Source organism: Lycium barbarum, chromosome 6 (assembly GCF_019175385.1).
Source record: "Lycium barbarum isolate Lr01 chromosome 6, ASM1917538v2, whole genome shotgun sequence".
Classification (NCBI taxonomy): Eukaryota; Viridiplantae; Streptophyta; class Magnoliopsida; order Solanales; family Solanaceae; genus Lycium; species Lycium barbarum.
The window spans coordinates 112,051,150-112,075,704 of NC_083342.1; the positions used below are offsets into that span (position 1 = coordinate 112,051,150).

The following is a 24,555-nucleotide window of genomic DNA, read 5'->3' on the forward strand; positions in this document are numbered from 1 at the left end:
CAAGCGTGTCAGACTCTAAAGCTTGCAAGTATGACTTGGGTAAGAAAAGTAGAAAATCTGACCAAAAAAATTGGATTTAATGGAAGACAACCTGACAGGAGCAGTGGCGGACCTAGTAAGAGCCCAAGGGGATCCGAACCCCCTTCGGCGAAAAATTACACTGTATATACAAGGTGAAAATTATTTTTTATGTATATATAATAAACGTTGAACCCCCTTAACTTCTTCATTTATGGCTTCTTTATATTTTTTAACCCCCTTGGCATAAATCCTGGATCCGCCACTCTTGACAGGAGGGTTCCAATCCGATCGATCCCTAAGAAGGATTAAATTGTCGGATGACTTTATAATATTAGAGTCAACATCCACCCAAGCATTTGACTTCAATAGAGTAAATTATAGTACTATGTACTATGAACTTATATTTTTGGTAAAAATTAAGACTTTATGAAAAGAGAGAAATAGATATTTGACCCTTATAATTTTTTTGTTTTGTTTTATGATCTTTTTACAAGAAATTTTCATTTTTACACATAAGAGATCTGAAAAAAAATATATAAAAGATCTGAAAAAATCATTTTCTTATATTCAAATTATAAGCGGCCAAGAGATCTTATTTCCTCGAAAATATTGAGTAAATCTTTAAGATGAAAATATTGACACATGTAGTTAATGCTAACGACGTCTTAAAGATGGATTTTGCTTCCTTGGGCGTCTTTTTCATGATGTGATTTCGTACGATTGTTTAAATGACTAGCTAGATAAGTAAAAAGTATAGTTATCCAGTGTCCAACATTTGTATAATTGTATTGGAGCTCCAATAATTACTCAGGAAATGTGTTGTGTATAGTCCACTAAAAAAGGAAACACTATATAATATGATTTTTTTCATTCTCAAAAATCGAACCAGAACAAGTAGATTTAAAAGTTTGTGCGTTATTAATCCTGTCCTTGTTGAAAATTTCTACTACGGAAGAAGATTGAACACTGGTAATGCCATGCAATAAACGAGTATAATCGCCTTTGATCCAAGGTCTAACCGTTTGGGAATACAGCACAAGACTGAAGAAAAAGAACTCTGCACCTTGGGTTATTAGTGGCGGATATAATTAGCATCAGTGGCGGAGCAAGAATTTTCACTAAGGAGTTTAAAATATGAAAAAGTAAACACACGAAGAAGCCAAAGGGAATTCAACACGTTTACTGTATATACATAAAAGATAATTTTAACCATGTATAAATAGTGTAATTTTCCGCCAAAGGATCGAATCCCTTGGCCCTTCCTCCTCCGCCCCCGATTAGCACTTGAATTCTATTCGAATTATCACTAAAATTAGAAATTAGTTACGAAATTCATCGTTAAATAGCTCACTTAGCTAATAGGAATTTTTCATAATTCGTGCTTATCCGTTGTTAAAGAGGACTAGCTACAAATTTTGCTATTTAGTGACATGAATTAGTGATAGATTCATGTTAGCTACCTGTTATTTAGCGACATTAGCAACAATTTCGTAGCTAATTTTAATTAGTGGAATACAGGACAGTAGAAGAAACAAATAATTTGAAAATGCTAATTATTACGAGATCCATTATGTTTGCAAAATAAAAATAATCCCGCCCGTGGAAAGCTGAAAAATTAATTCAACAATAAGTTAAGTAACCTAGTCAAAATTTACTACATGAAATTTTATTAGTCTTCTAATCACCATTACATGCTTCGAAAAGTCATTGATGCATTTTCTATGTGCTGCTTGTTGGGAAACTTCCTCCAACACAAAGAATATAATGAATTCTCCCACAGTTATAGTTGGAGCTTTAATTCACTATTGATACCAACATATTCTGAGGAAAGGAATACGAGCCTAACCAAAGACTAGGCCAATTCACAGCCCATGATAATAAGCCTCCTTTGAAAAGACAAATCAAAGCACCATATTATGTGTATTACTTGAAAAAGAGAAAAGAAAAATAAAATAAATTACTAGTATAAGTACCATATATATTCAACCTTTTTTCTTTCTCACGTGTAGTATAGCTTGAAGCATGAAATTTCCTTTCATACGCAAGCAATTACGACTAATTAGTCAAATACCCAACAAAAAGAAGAGGGGGAAAAAAAGTAAGAATCGTAGATTACGTTGGCCATGAAATTTTTTCACTTTTTTCCGGAAAACGTTTTTACTTTATTCGGAAATCAACATTTGGTCATGAAAATTCCAAATGCAATTGGAATTTGAAAAACACCAAAAAAACTTGTTTTCACTTTCAATACATTCAAACAACTTAATATTCTTTGCAAAAACTATAACCAAACACAACTCCATCCTCAACTCCAACTCCAAAATACCAAATAAAGTGAAAAATATTCGGTTTTCATGGCCAAACGCCTACTTAGTTTCTTTCTTTTATTGGATACTTTTATTTTCCAAGATTTTGAACATTAAAGTAGACTTTTCTATTTTCGTTGCGATTATTTCTTCAATACGTTAATTGACAGATTTCCAATACTTCAGTCTTTCACCCTATATATATCCCTCACTCATTCCTCATACAAGAAACACATATACATTTACATACACAGAATTAAACACTTGTGTGCACATACTGATCCCATTTTTATCTTCTTAATTCTCTTCAATATTTAATTTCTTCACTTTCAAACTCGATAACAAAAATGGGATTTGAGAGTGCAAATAACAACTCAATCTTGTCAAAGCTCGCTATTAATGAAGAACATGGCGAAAACTCACCATATTTCGATGGGTGGAAAGCATACGATAACGATCCTTTCCACCCTTTGAAGCATCCTAATGGAGTTATCCAAATGGGTCTTGCTGAAAATCAGGTTTCTACTCAAACTTATGATATCCATAATTTCTAACTTCTTTTAATTTGCTTCTTTTCTGAATTAAGAAGATGATGGATGGTATATATAGTGAGTGTTTGACTAAGTTTATAAGTCGGTCAAATCAGCTCATAAAGTACTTTTTAACTAACTTCATCTTTGAGTTTATAACTGAAAATCAGCTAATCATCTTATTGCACTTTCAACCCAAACATGTAACTTTATATTTATAAAATTAATTTCAGCACCAAAAATTATTTTGCAGCGTTTAATACTTATCAGTTATTTTCAATCAGGTAATCCGAATGAGCTCATAATTTTCTAACTTCGGTTTGTCTTGCAGCTTTGTTTTGACTTGACAGAGGAGTGGATTAAAAAGAACCCAAAAGCTTCAATTTGCTCCACTGAAGGAATCAAATCATTCAAGGCCATTGCCAACTTCCAAGATTATCATGGCTTGCCTGAATTTAGACGAGTGCGTATTAGTTAATTAAATTGCACTCATAGTATAAAATTATCAGAATAACTAACGAGTTTTTATTATTACTCATGCTTGTTTTCAGGCCATTGCGAAGTTTATGGAGAAAACAAGAGGGGGAAGAGTTACATTTGATCCAGACAGAGTAGTTATGGCTGGTGGTGCCACTGGAGCTAATGAGACAATTATTTTTTGTTTGGCTGATTCAGGAGATGCATTCTTAGTACCTTCACCATACTACTCAGCGTATGTATCTTTTATTTTATTGCATTCTCTACGTACAAGAAATATTCATTTAGCTCTTTTTATCCTTTTTTATGACATTTTAAAAAAAAAAGGAATAATATGTTGTTTGTCTCTTTATGTTGGACGGTGTAAACATTGACTTTGAGACTTTAATCTTAATTAATGTCGGGGTCATCCGGAAAGCTCTTCAACTTTTCATAATAACATTTCCCTTTAGTGGAATCCAGTTTGTTGGTGAAGTTGGATACGCAGCTTTTATTCACATCATCATTATATCATTTAAGAAAATTGATTCGGGAAGCAAAGAGAATGAACTAGTAATATAACAATAGTCAAATAGACTAGTAAGCCCGAAGACAAATTAAGAAGAAAAAAAGCATAGAAAAAGGACTAAGCTGCGTAGTGGTCAATTATTCGGAACAATTTAGAGCAAATTGAGCCGCCACTTTTCTTGCTGGACCCGTGACACATATTCAGACATTGGCAATGACATGTCAAAGAAGTGTAAAAGATACAAGTCAAGATTGCTGCTCCATTTGTTTATATTCTCTTATTCTTCATTGAATTAACAATTTAGCAGCTTTTAGAAAGAAAAAAATATAAAATAATAACTTGGGGAAACAATAGTTCTCTCTCTTTTTCATTTTGGTCAATTGTTGCATATATAGTACTCCTATAACTAACAATATTTTGCAATTGGCTAATGCAGATTTAACAGAGACCTAAGATGGAGAACTGGAGTAGAACTCATTCCAATTCATTGCGAGAGCTGCAACAATTTCCAAATAACCACAAAAGCAGTGAAAGAAGCATACGAAAATGCCCAAAAAGCAAACATCAAAGTAAAAGGCTTGATTTTGACTAATCCATCAAATCCACTAGGCACCACTCTGGACGAGGACACACTAAAAAGCCTCTTGAATTTCACCAACCAACACAACATCCACCTCGTGTGCGACGAAATCTACACTGCCACTGTCTTTGACACACCTCAATTCGTCAGCATTGCTGAAGTCCTCAACGACAACGAAACGAATTATTGCAACAAAGATTTGGTTCACATCGTTTACAGTCTTTCGAAAGACATGGGGTTACCAGGATTTAGAATCGGAATCGTATATTCATTCAATGATGCAGTCGTTAATTGTGCTCGCAAAATGTCGAGCTTCGGTTTAATTTCTACTCAAACGCAACATTTCCTTGCCGCAATGCTATCTGACGAAAAATTCGTCGCAAATTATCTCGCAGAAAGCGCAAAGAGGTTAGCTAAAAGGCACAAATACTTTACCAACGGACTCTTAGAAGTTGGCATTAAATGCTTGAAAAGCAATGCGGGGCTTTTCTGCTGGATGGATTTGCGACCACTTTTGAGGGAATCCACATTCGATAGCGAAATGTCGTTATGGAGAGTGATTATTAATGAAGTGAAGCTCAATGTATCGCCTGGATCTTCATTTGATTGTCAAGAACCTGGATTTTTCCGGGTTTGTTTTGCAAACATGGATGATGAAACGGTGGACATTGCACTATCAAGGATTCGAAGGTTCGTGGGAGTTAAGAGAAGTGGAGATGAGTCGAATGCGGTAGAGAAGAAGCAGCAATGGAAAAAGAATAATTTACGACTTAGTTTCTCGAAAAGAATGTACGATGAAAGTGTTTTGTCACCACTTTCATCTCCTATTCCTCACTCACCACAAGTTCGTTAGAAATTAAAAGGGAAGATTTTGTTTTATATTAAGAAATAAAAAGTTAAGAAGATAAAGGAAAAGAAAAGAAGAATGTAGGAGGAGGATTCTTTTCAGAAATAATTGTTATCATATGTATTTACTACTGAGATATTTTGACATCATGGCTTGTCTAATTATATGCAAAAACTAAAGTTGTGTACTCTTGGATTCCTTTAGTTTCTTGGACTTTTGGTTCTTTATTAATTCAATGTATTCCATTGATACTTGCGTCCATTTTTATATATGAGAATGACTCCAAATCAGAAGGACCTGGCCCTTTAAGTTGAGTGCAGGCAGACTTGCGTAACGAGACGGTCTTCTAGTTAGTACAGTCTTGGGGTGGATGTGTATGCAGATGAATTCCACATTTTCTCGTCATCAAATTGACCATAGTGTGCTGAAAAATTAGTGGTATCTCAAAAGAGATCGTATTCCTCATTGATTAAAGATTTTTTTTTCTTCTTAACTTTACAGATAATCAATGTCCTTTAATAAGTTAGTAAAAAGCTAGAAAAAGTAATTAGTTTCAAGTACAAGATTTGAGAGGCAACGCAAAATGAGTTGATTTCTTTCCTTATGCGCGAATAGACATCAATCAGTACAAAGTTATAGATCGGCATAGGAAAGCTTGATCTATATGACTTATGCAGTGTAAAAATAGTTTAATTTTGGCGTTAGAAATAAAAGCAACTGAACCTCAAACATTAATCAGTCACAATTTTGTTTAATTGAAAAATAGGTAAAAGACGGGAAAGTGTGACATTGTTGGATGTCAAGATTTTAATTTGGAGATTCGTTTTCTCATTACTGAAATTTATTTCAACTACTGCAAAATAAAAGAGCTCCATAGGTAAATTTTTTGGAAGAAATTATCGTTTGGACATGCGTACACGGCATTAGTTATATTGCAGCCCAAACACTACAAGTTACACATTAGAAGTTCTTTTTTTTTTTCTTTTTCTTTTTGGTCTGAAACACATGAGAAATTCGTGATAGTAATATTCATTCATTAAGCATTATATATATATAAGCAGGACACCAACCCTCTGACGTGGCATCACAGGGCTTGTATTTATCTATTTTTACAGAATTTTGAGAGGAAAAAACAACTTTACACCCTTAAAAAATCACCCCCGCAACAACACGCACCGGTTCGGCCATCGCACCCCCCCACAAACTTCAGCAAGAAAAAAAAAATTAACAGATCTCCCTTATTTCACCATCAAACTCCCTATCCTTCTTCCTCTTCTCCCTCTTCTTTCCAACATCATTCTCCAAACAACTTTAAAACTCTTCTTTCACAATTCCTCAAGCTGCCAAAAAAGAAAAAAACGACCCTCCCAGTCCCAGGTAGGCTTCTTCCCCATTCTTAACCAATATGCCCTACTCTTGCTTGCATCCTTTTTTACTTACAAGGACATGGATTTCGCCATTCTTAACCACTATGTCCTACTCCTGCCTACGTCCTTTCAAATTTACAAGGTTATCGATTTAAAAATCCGACGTTACACTTTATAGCAAAATCTCCACGTAAACTTAACTTCTTTTTGAAAAAGTTCATTCAGCGCGTTTAGTAGGGAAGATGAAGATCGCAATGAAGGAAGGAAGAAGTTATTAGCGAATTGAATAAACGTGAAGCAAGAGAAAAATATATCTAGTCTAAAAGATAGAGAAGAAACAATACACATAGAGAGAGAGAGCGAGAGAGCGTGGGAGAAAGTAAACAATAGAGAGACCAAAGAACATGTGCTGTGAGAAATAGTTGGGCTTTTGAAACGGTGTTTGGTGCGTGAAGGGTTGTTTTCCAACCCTTCTTATTGAAGGTCGGAAAGAGTTTCCTTTCCGATTACCAATAAAACTATGATTGTATTCATATTTGTAATCTCCATTGTGATACGCTTACACATTAGACTGTCTTGCAACTTTAGGTACGTGGTGCAAATTTACAACTACTATTTCATTTGATAAAGTTCTTCGCCGTCTTCGAACTAACTTGGTTCATACTTGTACTCTCCCCCGTGATACATCTACATACTAGAGTTTACTTTAGGTGTGCTTCAAAGATTATCACCATTTTCTCTTTAGGTGTGCTTCAAAGATTATCACCATTTTCTTACTCATGTGATTTTTGCGCTAAGAGAAACACTACAAAATAATTGCGGTAGTTTTTCGTATATTACATAATTTCTCCACAACAAATATGCTCCGATAGTTATTAAGCATCTTAAATACATCACTATTTAACATTGACCCATACCACGCGAAAATGGTTCTGCACTTCTTACTACTGATATCAAAGAAATCTTCTGGAACGCTGCAAATTAAAGGACATTACCAAATTTCTGTCACAAGGCCGCATTGATAATTTCATATACAATTTCTTCAAAAAGATAATCACAATAATAAATCCAAAAACCACAAAGTAACAAGCATAAAAAATTCCTAATGCAACATCCCCTTGTTAGTTTTAACTACACATCAAAAGTAAACATGTATGAGGCAATAGATAAAACAACATTGAAAACTACTGCTATGACCCTCCTCGCCCCTCTGTTTAGCAATTTCCCCGATTGTCTGGTCACCCATTCATTACATTTTAGCTGTTGTCATGAATTGGACGAGTTTTTGGAAGGTGAAGTCAAATAAGTTTCATAGGTCTATAATATATACTAGGTTTTCTGTTTAAGCGGGTATAACGCAATTTGATTCGTTTTGGTTTGTTCGCAGTCCAACACCTAAAAGTTTCCGTTTTGAAATCACTTTTAACTGTTGAGTACAATTTGGGATATGTGACAATGTTGAATCTCTTAAGTTATGTTTCAAATATTGTTCTAAATATGTTAACTTTTAACAACAAATGATCTTTAGGTTATCTGTATCAAACAGATATTAGGAAATGATCATGTTTATGCTTAAGGAGGTCGTTCACCACCGTGTTATATTAAATCGACCATATTTGCCATTGAAAAATGTTAGCTGCTATACTACGTTTTTGGTGTTAAAATTCCTTTTCTCCTTTAAATTGGAAAAAAATACTACCTTCTAGCTCCACTATTTTACATAAAGTTTTAGTATATTAATTAATGTATTTTACAACTGTGCGAATAACGGCTAAACTATTTACAATTAACGAAATTACATGAAAAGCTAGCTGTAGCCAAGATGATCCAACATCTCTACCAGCAATTAAATTTATATTTTATCTCCATTTTTTCCAAATTCATTCACTCTCCTACTTTACTCAATTTTAAATCCCACAGCATATATATTCTCTAATTAATATTATTATTATTATTATTATTATTATTTTATTATAATTATTATTAATAATAATTAAAAAAAAAAACAGAAAAAGCCCCAACGGTTTGCCTATAAAATCCCAAATTAAACCGTTTTGTAAAGCCCTTATGGATCTTAATCGGTTCACTTTGTCTTCATATGGAACCGTAGACGACATAACTTCTAACAACTGTACATGTGTCTTTTATAAAAGGTTATACCTCTCCAAACAGTTGCCACTGTTTGAAAAAATTCAATATATAAATCTTGCAAACATGTTTGTTTCGGACAATTTCTCACGTCCTCTTCTCTCATTCAAAACTTGCAATTACTTTCAGGCAATTTCTGACATCATCTTCTCTCTCTTCCTTACATTGTTATCGAATATGGCCTATTCTCTTCTTTCAAAAAAACAAGACGGGTCAATAGGGTTATGCGTGGACTATCAGGCTGAAGAACAAGTATATGGTGCTGCTGGTTCAGGTTCTCATGTTAGTTCAAAATGGCCATTCAAGCTTAAGAGATGTCAGCTTCCTTTAACGCCCTGTTACACTATGACAATCGATAAAAGTCAAGGATAATCTCTTAATCATATCGGACTGTATCTTCCGAAACAGGTATTCACCCATTGGTCAATTATATGTAGCTCTGTCTCCTGAGCAACAATAAGAGCAGCATTAACCCTACTGAATGTTGACGATGACACAGAAGACCCTGCATTCGTTAAAAATTTGTATACAAAGAAGTATTCCACAATGTGTTTTTGAGAGTTGTAGGAAATGAGGTATTTCACATTCAATCTCAATTAGCAACATACATTACTATATAATCTTATAACAAGTGGTCAATTCATTATAATCAATTTACAATGATGTGTTTCTAGATAACTAGGCGTATAGATGATGATTCATAATGGAGATGAACTGCCAATGCCGATGGCCCATACCAATATTTCTGCTACTCTTTGGCTTAAACAATCCAGAAAATGATGAAGTTGTTCCAATCAAATAATTGCAGATAAGTACTTTCAATATAAATAATTCATAATTTATGTGCGCCTAAATAGATAATTTTTATAAATTACATTATACATGTTGTAATGAATTGGACAAATTTCTAGGAAGTGAAGACAAAAAAGTCTCATTGGTGTACAATATTGGTTCTCTGATAAAGTGTTGAGGGTGTAACACAATTTGATTCATTTGGGTTTTGTTGGCAATCCAGCATGCAAAAGTTTCGATATTGAAATCACTATTATCTGTTGAATACAATTTGGGGTACACCATCAGCACTAGATGCAACTAACGTTCAATGACTTTGACCCTCACTACAAAAAAATAAGTAATTTATGAAGGTTAAAAGCTGCAATTCCTAGGGGTTTTAGCCTCCTTAAGCAATTAGAGGAGACTAAAACCCCCACAAATTGTAATTTTCAACCTCCATAAATTACCCCTTTTTTTGTAGTGCCTCTTTCGGCGAAGGTTATAACCAACTATAAGTGTGTAATAAAAAAAATGAAATGTCACCATTAGAATTCAGCTATATATAGAGAGGATGTAACTATGCATGCAGCACCACACCACCTGCGTATGCAGCACTAAACACAAAATTTAAAAGAAACTATAATTAGGACCCAATGAGATAATTTGGTACGTTCCAATTATCATCCAAAATTGCTACATTTTGTGTACACAAAAAAAGAGAATACAATATTTGCAAGCATTCATTAGACGGATATTCGGGAATGATCATGCGTAAGCTTAATGAAGTCATGCACTACCACGCGAAGCGCGAGTGATTTACCTAATTATTTATAATACATCAACGTGTGTGCCTCGTCCACATCTTGATATTTGATGGATTAGTAATTATCGAACTTTGTGGTATATGATTTTCCAAAATTGTTTGAATAAGTCGACATAGATGCAAAATTGTCCAATGCAGATGCCAAACTATTTCAAATATATCCACTCAGAAGCAGATGCGTACCATTTTAAAGTCTAGCCGTTTTAATTTTCAAGTTTTGAGTTCCTTGTATTAATTATACTTCTCATTTATTTTTCCCCACTTTCTTTAATTTCTGCTTCTGATAGTGACAAGTCAAGACCAAAGTCCCAAATACAGTGTCATCTATCTAAATTTGTCCATTCTTTGAGGTCAATCTTTTCTTGGTGCCCTATCGATTTAGCATTGTGTGATCTAAAAACAATTCTTTTTCTTATTTTTTCAACATAGCAACCTTGATTGATCTTTGTTTTGGAAATTTCCAATGAATATTATTATAAATACGAAACAAAATACCATTTCACGACCATTAATTTTCTTTCCCAAAAAAGAATAAGAAATTATGATAGTGGTTCCTGATAAGAGGAAAGAATAAGAGAAGAAATTGACCATCAGTCAATTTCATAATTTACTCAAATGTTTAAACACTAGTAATTCCGTGACTTATAAAAATCACTTTTAGATTAGGATATGGAATTTAAGATATTGACACTAAGGAAAATTTGGTAATTTTGTTGGAAACAAAATTGTTAGGGAGCTGTATTACTAACACATGTAATGGCGTGTTCATATTTTATGTTTGAAGTCAGGAGCGGAGCTAGGTAGCTTTCAGGGGGCCGAACCCCCTCGGTAAAAAATTACGTTGTATATAGAAGGTTAAGAATATTTTTTTATGTATATATAGTAGATGTTGAACCGCCTTAGCTTCTTCATATACTTGAACCCCTAGGCAAAAATTCTGGCTCCGCCACTGTCTGAAGTATGGGGCAAGGAAGGTCCCTAGAGAATTAGAGACATTGACTAAACTAAAGGGATTGGATTTGGAGAACAGTTAGTACAAGAGTACCAGTTGTTAAAGATATATCTATAAATACCTTTACTTTTGCCACAGAACATATCTTCGGATAGCAGTAAAATTAAAATCGGATTTAACATATACTAATTACTTTTTCGAGTTGGGAAACAGCCCTTGGCTGTGATTTTTTTTTTTTTAGTTTTTTAGACTATAGTTGGTTTTCGGAAACAAAATTAATTGGTGATTTTGTTGGAATCAAACTATTAGGAAATTTAGTCCTCATACATATAATTGCAACCGCGTCCAGACTCGAAAGCTTGCAAGTATGACTTGGGTAAGAAAAGTAGAAAATCTGACTAAAGCTTGCAAGTGTGACTTGGTAAGAAAGTAGAAAATCTGACCAAAAAAATTGGATTTAATGGAAGACAACCTGACAAGTGGTTTCCAATCCAATTGAATCCCTCAGAAGGATTAAATTGTCGGATGACTTTATAATATTAGAGTCAACATTCACCGAAGAGTGACGGATCCAAAATTTTCATTCAGGTGATTCGAAAAAAGCAACAAAAGTTAAATATAAAAAATATGTTGTCGATGGGAATCAAACCTAGGACGTTAAAAACAATTTTGAACACCATGAACCGCTTGAGCTAACCTTTGCATTTATTTAGGATATTCAAAAGTTTATATATGTACATAAACACAGAAATTTTATTCTATATATACACTGTAATTTTTTTGCCGATCCACCCGAGCCTTTGACTTCAATAGAGTAAATTATAGTATGTACTATGAACTTATTTTTTTTGGTCAAAATTAAGGCTTTATAAAAAGGGAGAAATAGATATTTGGCCCTTTACAATTTTTTTGTTTTTTGTTTTATGACCTTTTTATAAGAAATCTTCATTTATTACACATAAGAGATCTGAAAAAAAATACATAAGAGATGTGAAAAGTCATTTTCTTCTATTCAAATTATAAGCGGCCAAGAAATCTTATTTCCTTGAAAATATTGACTAAATCTTTAAGATGAAAATATTGACACATCTAGTTAATGCTAACGACGTCTTAAACATGGATTTTGCTTCCTTGGGCGTCTTTTTCATGATATGATTTCGTACGATTGTTTAAATCATTAGCTAGATAAGTAAAAAGTATAGTTATCCGGTGTTCAATATTTGTATTGGAGCTCCAAATAATTAGTCAGGAAATGTGTTGTGTATAGTCCATTTGAGGAAACACTATATACCATTATTTTTTTATTCTCACAGCTCGAACCCGAAACTCTTATTAAGAGTGGAGTAATCTTATTTGTCCAACCACAACTCTTGGTGCTAGAGTTATAATGTTGTTTGTGACGTCCTTAGTCTTCAACTAAGCGCACGTGCGGCACTTGACAACTCGCTCACGTTCTTGCACAACTTGCTCACGATCTTGCTTTGCCAAGTCAGCCTAGATTACTACACTCAAGATCGCTAAGGAAATAGTAATTGAGAAAGACAAGAGAAATTTGCTAGAAGGAAGCTTTATTATAGAAGACTTGTTGGATTTTTGCTTGATGGTTTTTTTACAAATGGATGCCCCTCTATTTATACTACTCACATAGGGACTAGTATGCAAATAATAATTAATGTATAAGTCCCTACTTATTTACAAAGAAGTCCCTACTCTAGAATTATCCACTAGGCTAGAATGTTCTAAGGTCTTCCTAAGAAATCTTCTAGAAAGTCCATAAATATCTAGAGCATCTCCACATGAATCTCCATAGCTCTAGAATCATCCAACCCATGCTAGACTTTTTTTTTCCATGTAAGCATCCACATGGCAAAAATAGCTCCAAATGGCACTTAGGTGGCATGATGACGTGGCGGGTCATCACACTCTCCCCCACCTGATGTTGCGACGACCGCGGCGCATTGCTGCAACATAAACTCTCGAATCTTGTCTTTAAATTGCCACAAGTCTTCATAATGCTCCCATGTGGCCTCTTCCGGTGGTTGCCCCTTCCAGTGGACGAGGAACATGGCGGTGGCTTTCTGCCCTTGTTTTCGCCTGGCCTGGAAATGTCTTAGGAGTTGATTTTTAAGCACAAATCCATTAATACCTAATATCGAGAATCACACATCTAAAATCTACCATTATAATCGTGCTTGATGATACAATAGGTATGTTGACGCATCAGGTTTTGCAGCGAAAAACATACCTATTGTATCATCAAGCACGATTATAATGGTAGATTTTAGATGTGTGATTCTCGATATTAGGTATTAATGGATTTGTGCTTAAAAATCAACTCCTACGACATTTCCAGAAAAGACTCGTCTTTGGATAAGTTTATAATTGCACGTACTGTATATACTCGAAATTCTAACTCTGACTTAGTTTTAGCAACCGTAAAATACACGTGAAATGTATTCGAGCTCGGAGCCAAAATGGGTATTTTTTGCATACATTGGACAAAAATGGTATGCTTTTTTTTTTATATACCAAAATGGGCAGTTCGTGCTTCAATCCACGAAATAGGTGATTTTTTTATTTTATTTTTTACTTTTTTGCAATTCGTGGTGAAATAAATGAAAGAAACTTTTTTTTTTTGGCATTTCGTTGGATGATTCACGAAATAGCCCATTTTTTTTCAATTCTTGAAATTAAAGAAACAAACTGTTTTTTTTTTATTTTGTTTTTTTTTGCATTTCGCACCACAATTCACGAAATGCCATCTTTTTTTTTTTTTATCTCCTGAATAAAAAAGAAAGTAATTTGTAATTTTTATTTATTTATTTTTTTGCATTTCATGACACAAATCACGAAATAGATTTTTTTTTTTTTGAAATACGTGAAATATAAATGAAAGAAACATTTCTTTTTTTTTTGGCATTTCGTTGGATGATTCACGAAATAGCCCTTTTTTTTTTTCAAACAAACTGTTTTTTTTTTTTGTTTTTTTTTGCATTTCGCACCACAATTCACGAAATGCCATCTTTTTTTTTTTTTTATCTCCTGAATAAATAAGAAAGTAATTTGTAATTTTTTTTTTTTTTTTTTTTTGCATTTCGTGACACAAATCACGAAATAGGTTTTTTTAGTTTTTTTTTTTTTTTGAAATACGTGAAATATAAATGAAAGAAACATTTTTTTTTTTTGGCATTTCGTTGGATGATTCACGAAATAGACCTTTTTTTTTTTTTTTCCATTCTTGAAATTAAAGAAAGAAACTGTTTTTCTTTTTATTTTGTTTTGCATTTCGTACCACATTTCACGAAATAGCCTCTTTTTTTTTTGTTTTGCATTTCGTACCACATTTCACGAAATAGCCTTTTTTTTTTTTTAATTTCGTGAATATTAATTAACTTCTTTTTTTTAGCATTTCGTGACATAGTCAACGAAATGGGTTTTTTTTTTTTTTAATCACGAAATAGCCTTTTTTATTTTTTTTAATTTAGTGCATATTAATTAACTTACCTGTTTTTTTTTTTTTAGCATTTCGTGAAATAGTCAACGAAATGGGTGCTTTTTTTTTGTATTTCTTGAATAAAAAAAGAAATAGGAAATTATATTATTTGTTTTTGCATTTCGTGTATTAAAAAACGAAATAGGATAAAAAAAAATTATTTCTTTCATATAAAATGGAAATTAGAAAATATATATATTTTTTTTTTGCATTTCGTGTATTAATGAACGAAATAGGTTTATTTTTTTTTATTTTTTTTTGTATTTCGTGTATTAATGAAGGAAACTGATTTTTTTTTTTTTGCATTTCGTAATCTAATGAAAGAAATTGGTTTTTTTTTGTATTTCGTGAATAAAAAAACGAAATAGGAAATTATATATATATATATATATATATATATACATATATTTATTTTATTTTTGCATTTCGTGTATTAAAAAATGAAATAGGAAAATAATTTTAAAATAGGAATACATATCTTTGAATACTTGTCAAAATAATATCTTTTACATTTCGTGACTTAATTTGCGAAATTTTTTACTTTTCTTCATTTATAAATATTGTCCTATCTTTACTTATGGTATATCCTTAGTCTTTCAATTTTCTTTTATCCATCTCATATCTTTAATCTATTGTTTTCTTTTATCTGTTTCATATCCTTCAACTTTTATTTTTTCTCTCATATATTTCATAAACGATGACGGAAACTCATGTTAAAGTGTATTTATTTTGGGGTGGTGAAGTTGTGTATGAAGCTGGTTCGGTTAGATACAACTGTGGTCCTGAAATAGGGCAAAGGTTTCCAATTTCCCTAAAATATGATCGTCTACAACGCGTCTTAAGGAGTAAAATGTTCGTAAATGATCCTGAACTATCGGTGGTTATAACCGGACGATGTCCAAGTTCATTTACAGCCGATGGTTCACCAATTTATGGTGAGATGCCAATTACGGACGATGAATCTTTATCGTCATTTCTTCGTTGTCCTGAGATTTTTAAAAATCACATATGCATAGCGGCGCTTGACATGTATGCTACAGTTCAACGCTCTACCCAGGTCGAAGTACCGACCGACAATGAGTTCGATTTTGGAGGTACTACCTATCTCCCAAGTTTGAATATTGGTTTTTCAAGGGGTGTAGTTCAACAACAAACAATTGTAGGATTTGGTAGTCAGTCAAATGATACAACTAATTATGGTACACAGTATGATGGTATGGCTTCAACGCATGATCATAACTTTGATTGGAGTGGACAGAATCGGGAGACGGGTGGACCAAATAATGCTACTACGCAGTTACATAATTTGAATTGTAATGTACGACACCCTTCATATCCTGGTCCAAGTGAATTGGACAGTGATAGGTAAATATAATCTTATTTTATTCACTTTATTCATGGATTGTATAATTGTATTTGACTCGTAAATTCTATGATTTTTTCTTATTTATAGGCATAACGATTTTGAAGATAACCCCACATTGACTCAACTCACACAAATTGTGAGCAATAACGATTTAGCTAATGATATAATAAATGAGTCGGATAGCGATAGTCCATTAGATCATGACGGGACGGACGATGATCAATCGTCTGCTGACGGTGACGATTCTGATGAAGATGTTGCGGCCCCCAGTAATGTTAGTGATAATTATCATTCAAATGTGATCCCATATTTGGATAATACAGAAGAAGTAGAACCGGAAGATTTTGCATACATGAGAGATAACGGGTCTGTTCGGGCTGCACTTTGGAATTCTAGTAATCCTAAAGTTATCAAATCAGGTTAGTTTCGTGCGACTAATTTTTGTAATAATATATTATTTTTGAATTTTGTGATTTTAATTGGTGTAATTAGGAGTTGATATTTTTTCTTGGACATGTAAATAGGTATGTTATTTCACAGCAAGAAGCAAATGAAAGGTGCAGTGAGGCTCTATAATATATCTCACAAAAAAGAATATAAAACAGATCAAGCCAAAGGTACATTTTGGAAGGTTATTTGCAAGCGGCATGAGGAAGGTTGTAGTTGGATGATCCGTTTTTCGTTGATCGGAAGTGGTATGTGGAAAGCAGGAAAAATGATTGAGCCACATAATTGTGATACGGATGATTATACAGAGGATCATTTCAATTTGAATAGCAACATGATTGCTACTTCGTTGATACCATATGTTATGATCAATGCACAAATCAGTATTAAGTTTGTTCAGGAAACTATAAAAGGCATCCATCACTATACTCCTAGTTATAGAAAAGCGCAAAAAGGGCGTAAGAAAGCTTTTGAGATGGTGTATGGTGATTTTGAAGGTTCTTTTAGGGCATTGCCTCGATACATGGCTGCCCTAGAACATTTCAATCCGGGCACTATTGTTGAGTGGACACACGAGTCAACTACAATGCAAGGCGAACACATCTTCAAGTATCTTTTCTGGGCCTTTAAACCAAGTATCGATGGATTCAAAAGTTGCAGGCCGGTCATCTCAATAGATGGCACCCATGTCTATGGTAAGTATGAGATGAAATTGTTGATTGCTGTTGGCATTGATGCAAACGGAAATATTTTTCCACTTGCATATGTTATAGTAGCACGTGAGACCTATGAGTCATGGACTTGGTTTCTCAGTTTATTATGGAGACATGTTGTTTGTCATAGAAAAGGCATTGGACTAATTTCTGACCGTCACCAAGGGATCTTGCAATGTGTAATGACTCATGAATGGTTACAGCCACCCACCACACATCATAGATTTTGTGTTCGACATTTAAAAAGCAACTTTAACAAAAAGTTTCTTAACTCTGATCTTGAGAAGCTAATGTGGTTGGCTGCTACAGAGCACCAGAAGAAGAAATACCAAATGAGGATGCAACAAATCAAAACTTTGTCACCTGCAGCGCATATGTGGTTAAGCGAGCTTTCGAAGGAAAAATGGACATTGTATAAGGACGGTGGTTATAGGTGGGGGGCTATGACGACAAATGTCTCTGAGTCTTACAACGGTTTATTGAAGAAAGCCCGTGGATTGCCTGTTACTGCCATGGTTCGCTTGACCTTTAAAAATCTTGTTGATCATTTTGTTAAAAGAAGCGCCCTTGCTGCTCTGCTAATGGTAAATAAGAAAACTTGGCCTCCCAGTGTTGATAAAAAGTTCCATGAATATTGGGATAGGGCCGCTATGCACACTGATATGATGAACTATAATATTGTGACTGGGGTCTTCGAGATTCTGACATTTGCACACGAAGGTAAGGGTGGAAATGTCCATAAAGTCTCTGACAATGGAAAAAAATGTTCGTGTGGAAAATGGAAAAACTACCACATGCCATGTTCCCATGCAATTAAATTCTGTCGGATCCGTAAAATTCAGCCTAAGGACTATGTTAGCAAGTACTACAGTTGTAGGTATTACAAGCAAACATACAGTGGAAAGTTTTCTCCCTTGATGAGGCATATTGGCCTGCAAGTCCCTTCTGTTTAATTGCAAACACTGCATACGAGCGAACTTCTGGAGCCCAGAGAACAACTAGAAGGAAGAATGAAATGGATATTGCTCCTGCTCGCATGTGGGGTTTAGACCTTTCTGCACCATGTATTTTTGTATAAATAGTCTTCCATAGTACCTTATTCATCTCACCACGCTAAAACAAACTCTTTCAAAATGTCATCGTGGAATCCATTCTTCTGGCAACGCGGCCCAATGACATATCACCCAGGTGACATTTTTGAGTCAATGGGTAGGAAATGGGTTTTGGAACGTGAATTTGAGTACTCGCTTAATCCGAGCGAGCGCTACAATAGAAAATACATTAGCAAAATGAGGAGAGAATGGAACTATCGCCTGGATGAAGCTCATAATATTGAGACCGATTTAAGAAGTCGTGGCCTGCATCGTTCAAAACGTCGTGCAATAGGCATGCCGCTCACATCACCCCAAGAACTGAATGTTGCATTGAACCGCATTCGCGAAGAAAATAATAGGATGCGTTTGCGATGGTTGCGTTTGGAGGGACACAGATTGGGGTTAATAGTTACCCCTGATTGGAACTCAGACTGCGAAATGTCTGATGAAGATGATTTTCCTTAAGCATTTTCTGTTGTTATGTTGGCTATTAAGTATTGTATTTGTACCTTTTCAGTTTTCAATGTTATTTCAATTTGTATTTTATGCGAAATGCTATCGTATTCATCTTCATCTTCATCTTCCTCTCCATCTCGTCCATCTTCATTATCGAGTGAGCGATTTTCTCTCCTTTATGTTTTTTTTTAAAACAATCCGCTGAAAAAAGGTTTTTTAGACATTAATGAAGTTAGTTCGATTGAGATATGGATAATCGAATACGATGAATATTGGTTGAAAGTTTATATTTTTTTAGTTGAAATAGTCCGATTATTTATAAATTGGATGAATGCAATTGTAAGAAAATGTTAGCTCTTTCAACAGCCAAGACCAAGGAATCCGTGTAAAAAAAATTGGGATTTGACTTCTCCATGCTAAAAAAATTGTCCCTGCATTTCGCAAAGTATGCAACGAAATATGTAGCTTCTGCCAAGATTCTAAATGAATTGAAAGCTACTAACTAGCTTCCTTTTTAGCTTCCTCTTAACGTATGCAATAATGCTGAGAAAATTAAATAAGTGTACAATGCTTCTGCCAAGATTCTAAATGAATTGAAAGCTACTAACTAGCTTCCTTTTTAGCTTCCTCTTAATGTATGCAATGATGCTTGGACAAAATTAAATAAGTGTACAATGCTTCTGCCAAGATTCTAAATGAATTGAAAGCTACTAACTAGCTTCCTTTTTAGCTTCCTCTTAACGTATGCAATAATGCTTGGACAAAATTAAATAAGTGTACAATGCTTCTGCCAAGATTGTAAATGAATTGAAAGCTACTAACTAGCTTCGTTTTTAGCTTCCTCTTAACATAATGGTTGGAGAAAATTAAATAAGTGTACAATACTTCTGCCAAGATTCTAGGGGGGGGGGGGGGGGGGGGGGTTCGTTATATACCTGCAAAATGGAACAAAACATTTCGTTGGTATATAAAAGAAAAAAAATTATTTTCCTATTTCGTTTTTATTTAAATGAAATACGAAAATATATATATATATATATATATATATATATATATATATATATATATATATATATATATATATTCCTATTTCTTCCTATTTCGTTTTTATATTCACGAAATACAAAAAAAAAAAACCTATTTCATTCATTAGATTACGAAATGCAAAAAAAAAAAAACCAAATCAGTTTCCTTCGTTAATACACGAAATACAAAAAAAAAAATTAAAAAAAAAAACCTATTTCGTTCATTAATACACGAAATGCAATATATATATATATATATATATATATATATATATATATTTTCCAATTTGAACGAAATAAAAAAAAAATTCACGAACAAAAAAACAGTTTCTTTCTTTAATTTCAAGAATGGCAAAAAAAAAAAAAAAGGGCTATTTCGTGAATCATCCAACGAAATGCCAAATCATTTATTTCCCGAATTGCAAAAAAAAAAAAAAAAAAAAAAAACTAAAAAACCTATTTCGTGATTTGTGTCACGAAATGCAGGAGATAAAAAAAATGGCATTTCGTGAATTGTGGTGCGAAATGCAAAAAAAAACAGTTTGTTTCTTTAATTTCAAGAATTGAAAAAAAAAAAGGGCTATTTCGTGAATCATCCAACGAAATGCCCAAAAAAAAATGTTCCTTTCATTTATTTCACCATAATTGCAAAAAAATAATAAAAAAAAATCAATTTCTTCATTTAATTCACGAAATAAAAAAAAAACACCTATTTCCTTGGTATATGAAAGAAAACAAATTATGAATGAAATATATATATATATATATATATATCCTATTTCTTCCTATTTTGTTTTTTTATTCACGAAATACAAAAAAAAAACTTATTTCGTTCATTAGATTACGAAATGCAAAGAAAAAAAAAACAAATCAGTTTCCTTCGTTAATACACGAAATACAAAAAAAAAAAAAAAAAAAAAAAAACCTATTTCGTTCATTAATACACGAAATGCAATATATATATATATTTTCCAATTTGAACGAAATAAAAAAAAATCACGAACAAAAAAACAGTTTCTTTCTTTAATTTCAAGAATGGCAAAAAAAAAAAGGGGGCTATTTCGTGAATCATCCAACGAAATGCCAAATCATTTATTTCCCGAATTGCAAAAAAAAAAAAAAAAAAAAAAAAAAAACTAAAAAACCTATTTCGTGATTTGTGTCACGAAATGCAAAAAAAAAAATACAAATTACTTTCTTTTTTATTCAGGAGATAAAAAAAATCATTTATTTCAAAAAAAAAAAAACTAAAAAAACCTATTTCGTGATTTGTGTCACGAAATGCAAAAAAAAAAAAAATTACAAATTACTTTCTTTTTTATTCAGGAGATAAAAAAAAAATGGCATTTCGTGAATTGTGGTGCGAAATGCAAAAAAAACAGTTTGTTTCTTTAATTTCAAGAATTGAAAAAAAAAAAAAAAAGGGCTATTTCGTGAATCATCCAACGAAATGCCAAAAAAAAAAAAAAATTCTTTCATTTATTTCACCACGAATTGCAAAAAAGTTAAAAAAAAAAAAAAAAATCACCTATTTCGTGGATTGAAGCACGAACTGCCCATTTTGGTATATAAAAAAAAAAAGCATACCATTTTTGTCCAATGTATGCAAAAAATACCCATTTTGGCTCCGAGCTCAAATGTATTCCAATATGTGCCAAATGATCGTCAAGCTTTCTCGTCAAGGATGAGCACACTGGTACATATGGTGGCGGTAAGTGTGACTGCACCTGTTGTCATCGACTTAAAGTATATATGTACAGTTGAATAATTTAAAAGAAAATTATATTATAGATCTACTATAGTTAGTTTGCACCACAGGGTGGCAAACTAGTTCATGAAAACATGACTCGTCCGACCCGCTCAAGAATGAACGGGGTAATGATCTACTCATTTGTTAACTCATCTTATTTTAATACGTCCAATTCAGCTCATGTAAAAGTTGTATTTGATATGTTACATGTTGTCATAATTTTTTTTTAAAAAAAAATTAGTTTTGTTTGTTAACTAAAAAATTATAAGAAAATAAACAAAACAAATTGTAAGAGTTAGGTTATTGCCAATTGTTTAGCCTATCTTGAACCAATCCATCTCAACTGAAGTAACTTTGAACAGATTATGACTAATTCTACTTATTAACTCAATCAATTTTAACGTGTTCAAATTTAGCTTAATCCGTACATTTGTGACCGTTAATTTGTACTCACTACCACAAAACAATTGTGAGTGTATTGTATTCATCACTCACTAATTTACAATCTTTAAATCTGCATTATTGTTCTATTATTTTTTAATGTAAAAATGGTCGCATTTGGTTTCAATCCATGCATTATTGCTCTATTCTAAAAAGAAATTCTACCATAACTATGTAGCAATTTGTCAGCCAAGATCGTCAATTTCAGTAAACAACCCAAGTAAAGAAGAATTAGTCTGAGAAATGGAGTTTTTTCAATATATGAGAAAATTTTAGGCCGGTGTGTAAATCAATCTTTCATATATACCAAAAGTAATCTATTAGGTTTTCGGATGGGAGTGAGAGAGGACCTATTCTTGTCGCTATCCCACATGAACATGTGTGAATTGTACTAAGGAAATGGAACTGACTACCAACTAATTAGGCAATCCCAAAATTCCAAACATGTCTCTTACAAGTCTCCTAAAAGACAGGAGCAAGCTTAGCAGTTCCCCATAATTCCTAACATGTTTCTTACGTTTCTTGTTGTCACAAGTTAAATCCTCATTTTGGATATGAATTCAATTACTAAACGAGAAGTGCCCCAAAAATTAAGCCTACTTCCTTAATTCCATCTTTGTTTGGGATTTGGATTCTAGTTGGTACGAAAACTGTATTCATAGTTCAAGTAGTCATAAATGTATCATAGGAGTATATCATATCAATCTGTCTTAGAAATAAAAATTAACCCGTGCATATGGAAAGCAGAGAAAAGATTCTAACAATCAGATAACATGCATCCAGAAGTCATACATGAATATTGTATGTGCTGCATGCATAACAGCTAAGAATTTACTTGAAATTAAAATCTAATTGGAATGACACGAACAAGGCCAATTAGCAGCCTATGAATTTAATTCGACTTCAAAATATTGTGAAAGTGGAATACTCGGAAGTCGCAAACAAAACTAGGTCAATTAGCAGCCCATGAATGTGATACGCCTTAATTCAAATAAAAAAATCAAAGCACCATCGTACTTAAAAACAAACTACTGACATTCAAGATCATTACATAGAAATGAAGAAGATAAAATGGAGATTTCTACAATTAAAGGAAAAGAGAAGACGAGAGAAGAAGAACAAAGAGTTTTGAGTTCGTAGTGTACTTTGGTCTGAAAATTAGGGCTCTGTTTTTTATATACTTCTGGGCCTATACACATTTGGGTTACAATCTATTTGGGCCAAGTCTCAGCAGATTTCCAATTCAGCAACATAGTAACAGGCCCAAGTCCACCGGATGAAGAGATAACAACAAAATACAACTTGTATACAGCCTATATTTATTTTGTATTCACAATTTATTTTAAGTAGACACTTATGAATACTTCATTTGGTTGGTTAGGCAATAATGTATGGTCTAGGGACAAGTGTAGTAGTCCGTTATTCCCTTAGATATTTTTAGATGCCCTTAGCTAATGTATAAAAACATACCCTTGTACAGATTTACATTCAAGGAAATGCAACAGAAATTTTCTACTATCTTCTTTATTTCTAATAAACACAAAAGGAAATACCAAGTCAACCTATTTACTTTCTCACGTGTCGAAACTAACTTGAAGCATGATTTTATACATGAGCAATTAGGACTGACTTGACTGAAAGTCCACCCACCAGACCAGTAAAAAAGAAGAAGAAGAAAATAAGTAAAAATCACAGGTTACTTCGTCTCATTCATTCTTGGGTATTTTTATTTTCCAATGGTTTGAAAGTTGAAATAGACTTTTCTGTTTTTATCTAAACATGTTTTCAATTATCTCTGGTTCATTTAATTTCTTGGAGACTTTTTTGATTTGGTTAGTAATATCTTTCCACGTATCCATTAATATGTATAGACATGCTAAATTTTATTTTGATGGAACTTATCATCAATTGGAAAAGGGAAAAAAAAAAAAACTAACATGTTGTAACTTTTTTAGAAAAAGAAAAGAGCGCGACGAGCTCTTGAATTTAAATTTCTGCATGTCCCTACCAATAAACTTACACGCAAAATTGGATCTATTTTCTTTGATGTTACCTAAGATGAAGTGTCTATTCTTGTCTCATTCGTTTCTTGGGCCTATTTATTTCAAGTAATTGCACGTTTTTCCCTTCAAATGGACTGGTCTTTAATTTGCCCTTCAAAATCAAACTTATGTCTATAGAGGCATAAGATCTTTAAGGACGCTTTGACATATTTATTTTGTATTCACATTTTATTTTAAGTAGACACTTATGAATACTTCATTTGGTTTGTTAGGCAATAATGTATGGTATAGGGACAAGTGTAGTGGTCCGTTATTCCCTTAGATATTTTTAGATGCCCTTAGCTAATGTATAAAAACATACCCTTGTACAGATTTACATTCAAGGAAATGCAACAGAAATTTTCTACTATCTTCTTTATGTCTAATAAAAACAA

At 33.0% G+C, this 24,555-nt stretch overlaps 1 protein-coding gene across 1 annotated transcript; it reads left to right on the forward strand.

Moving 5' to 3' along the window:
• Positions 1-2,572: 2,572 nt before the first annotated feature.
• LOC132645530 (1-aminocyclopropane-1-carboxylate synthase-like) lies at positions 2,573-5,456 on the forward strand. The gene is made up of 4 exons (XM_060362547.1): positions 2,573-2,845; positions 3,189-3,320; positions 3,409-3,569; positions 4,279-5,456. Exons 1-4 carry the CDS (start codon positions 2,675-2,677, stop codon positions 5,273-5,275), a joined length of 1,461 nt encoding a protein of 486 aa, XP_060218530.1. The 5' UTR covers positions 2,573-2,674; the 3' UTR covers positions 5,276-5,456.
• Positions 5,457-24,555: the final 19,099 nt, after the last annotated feature.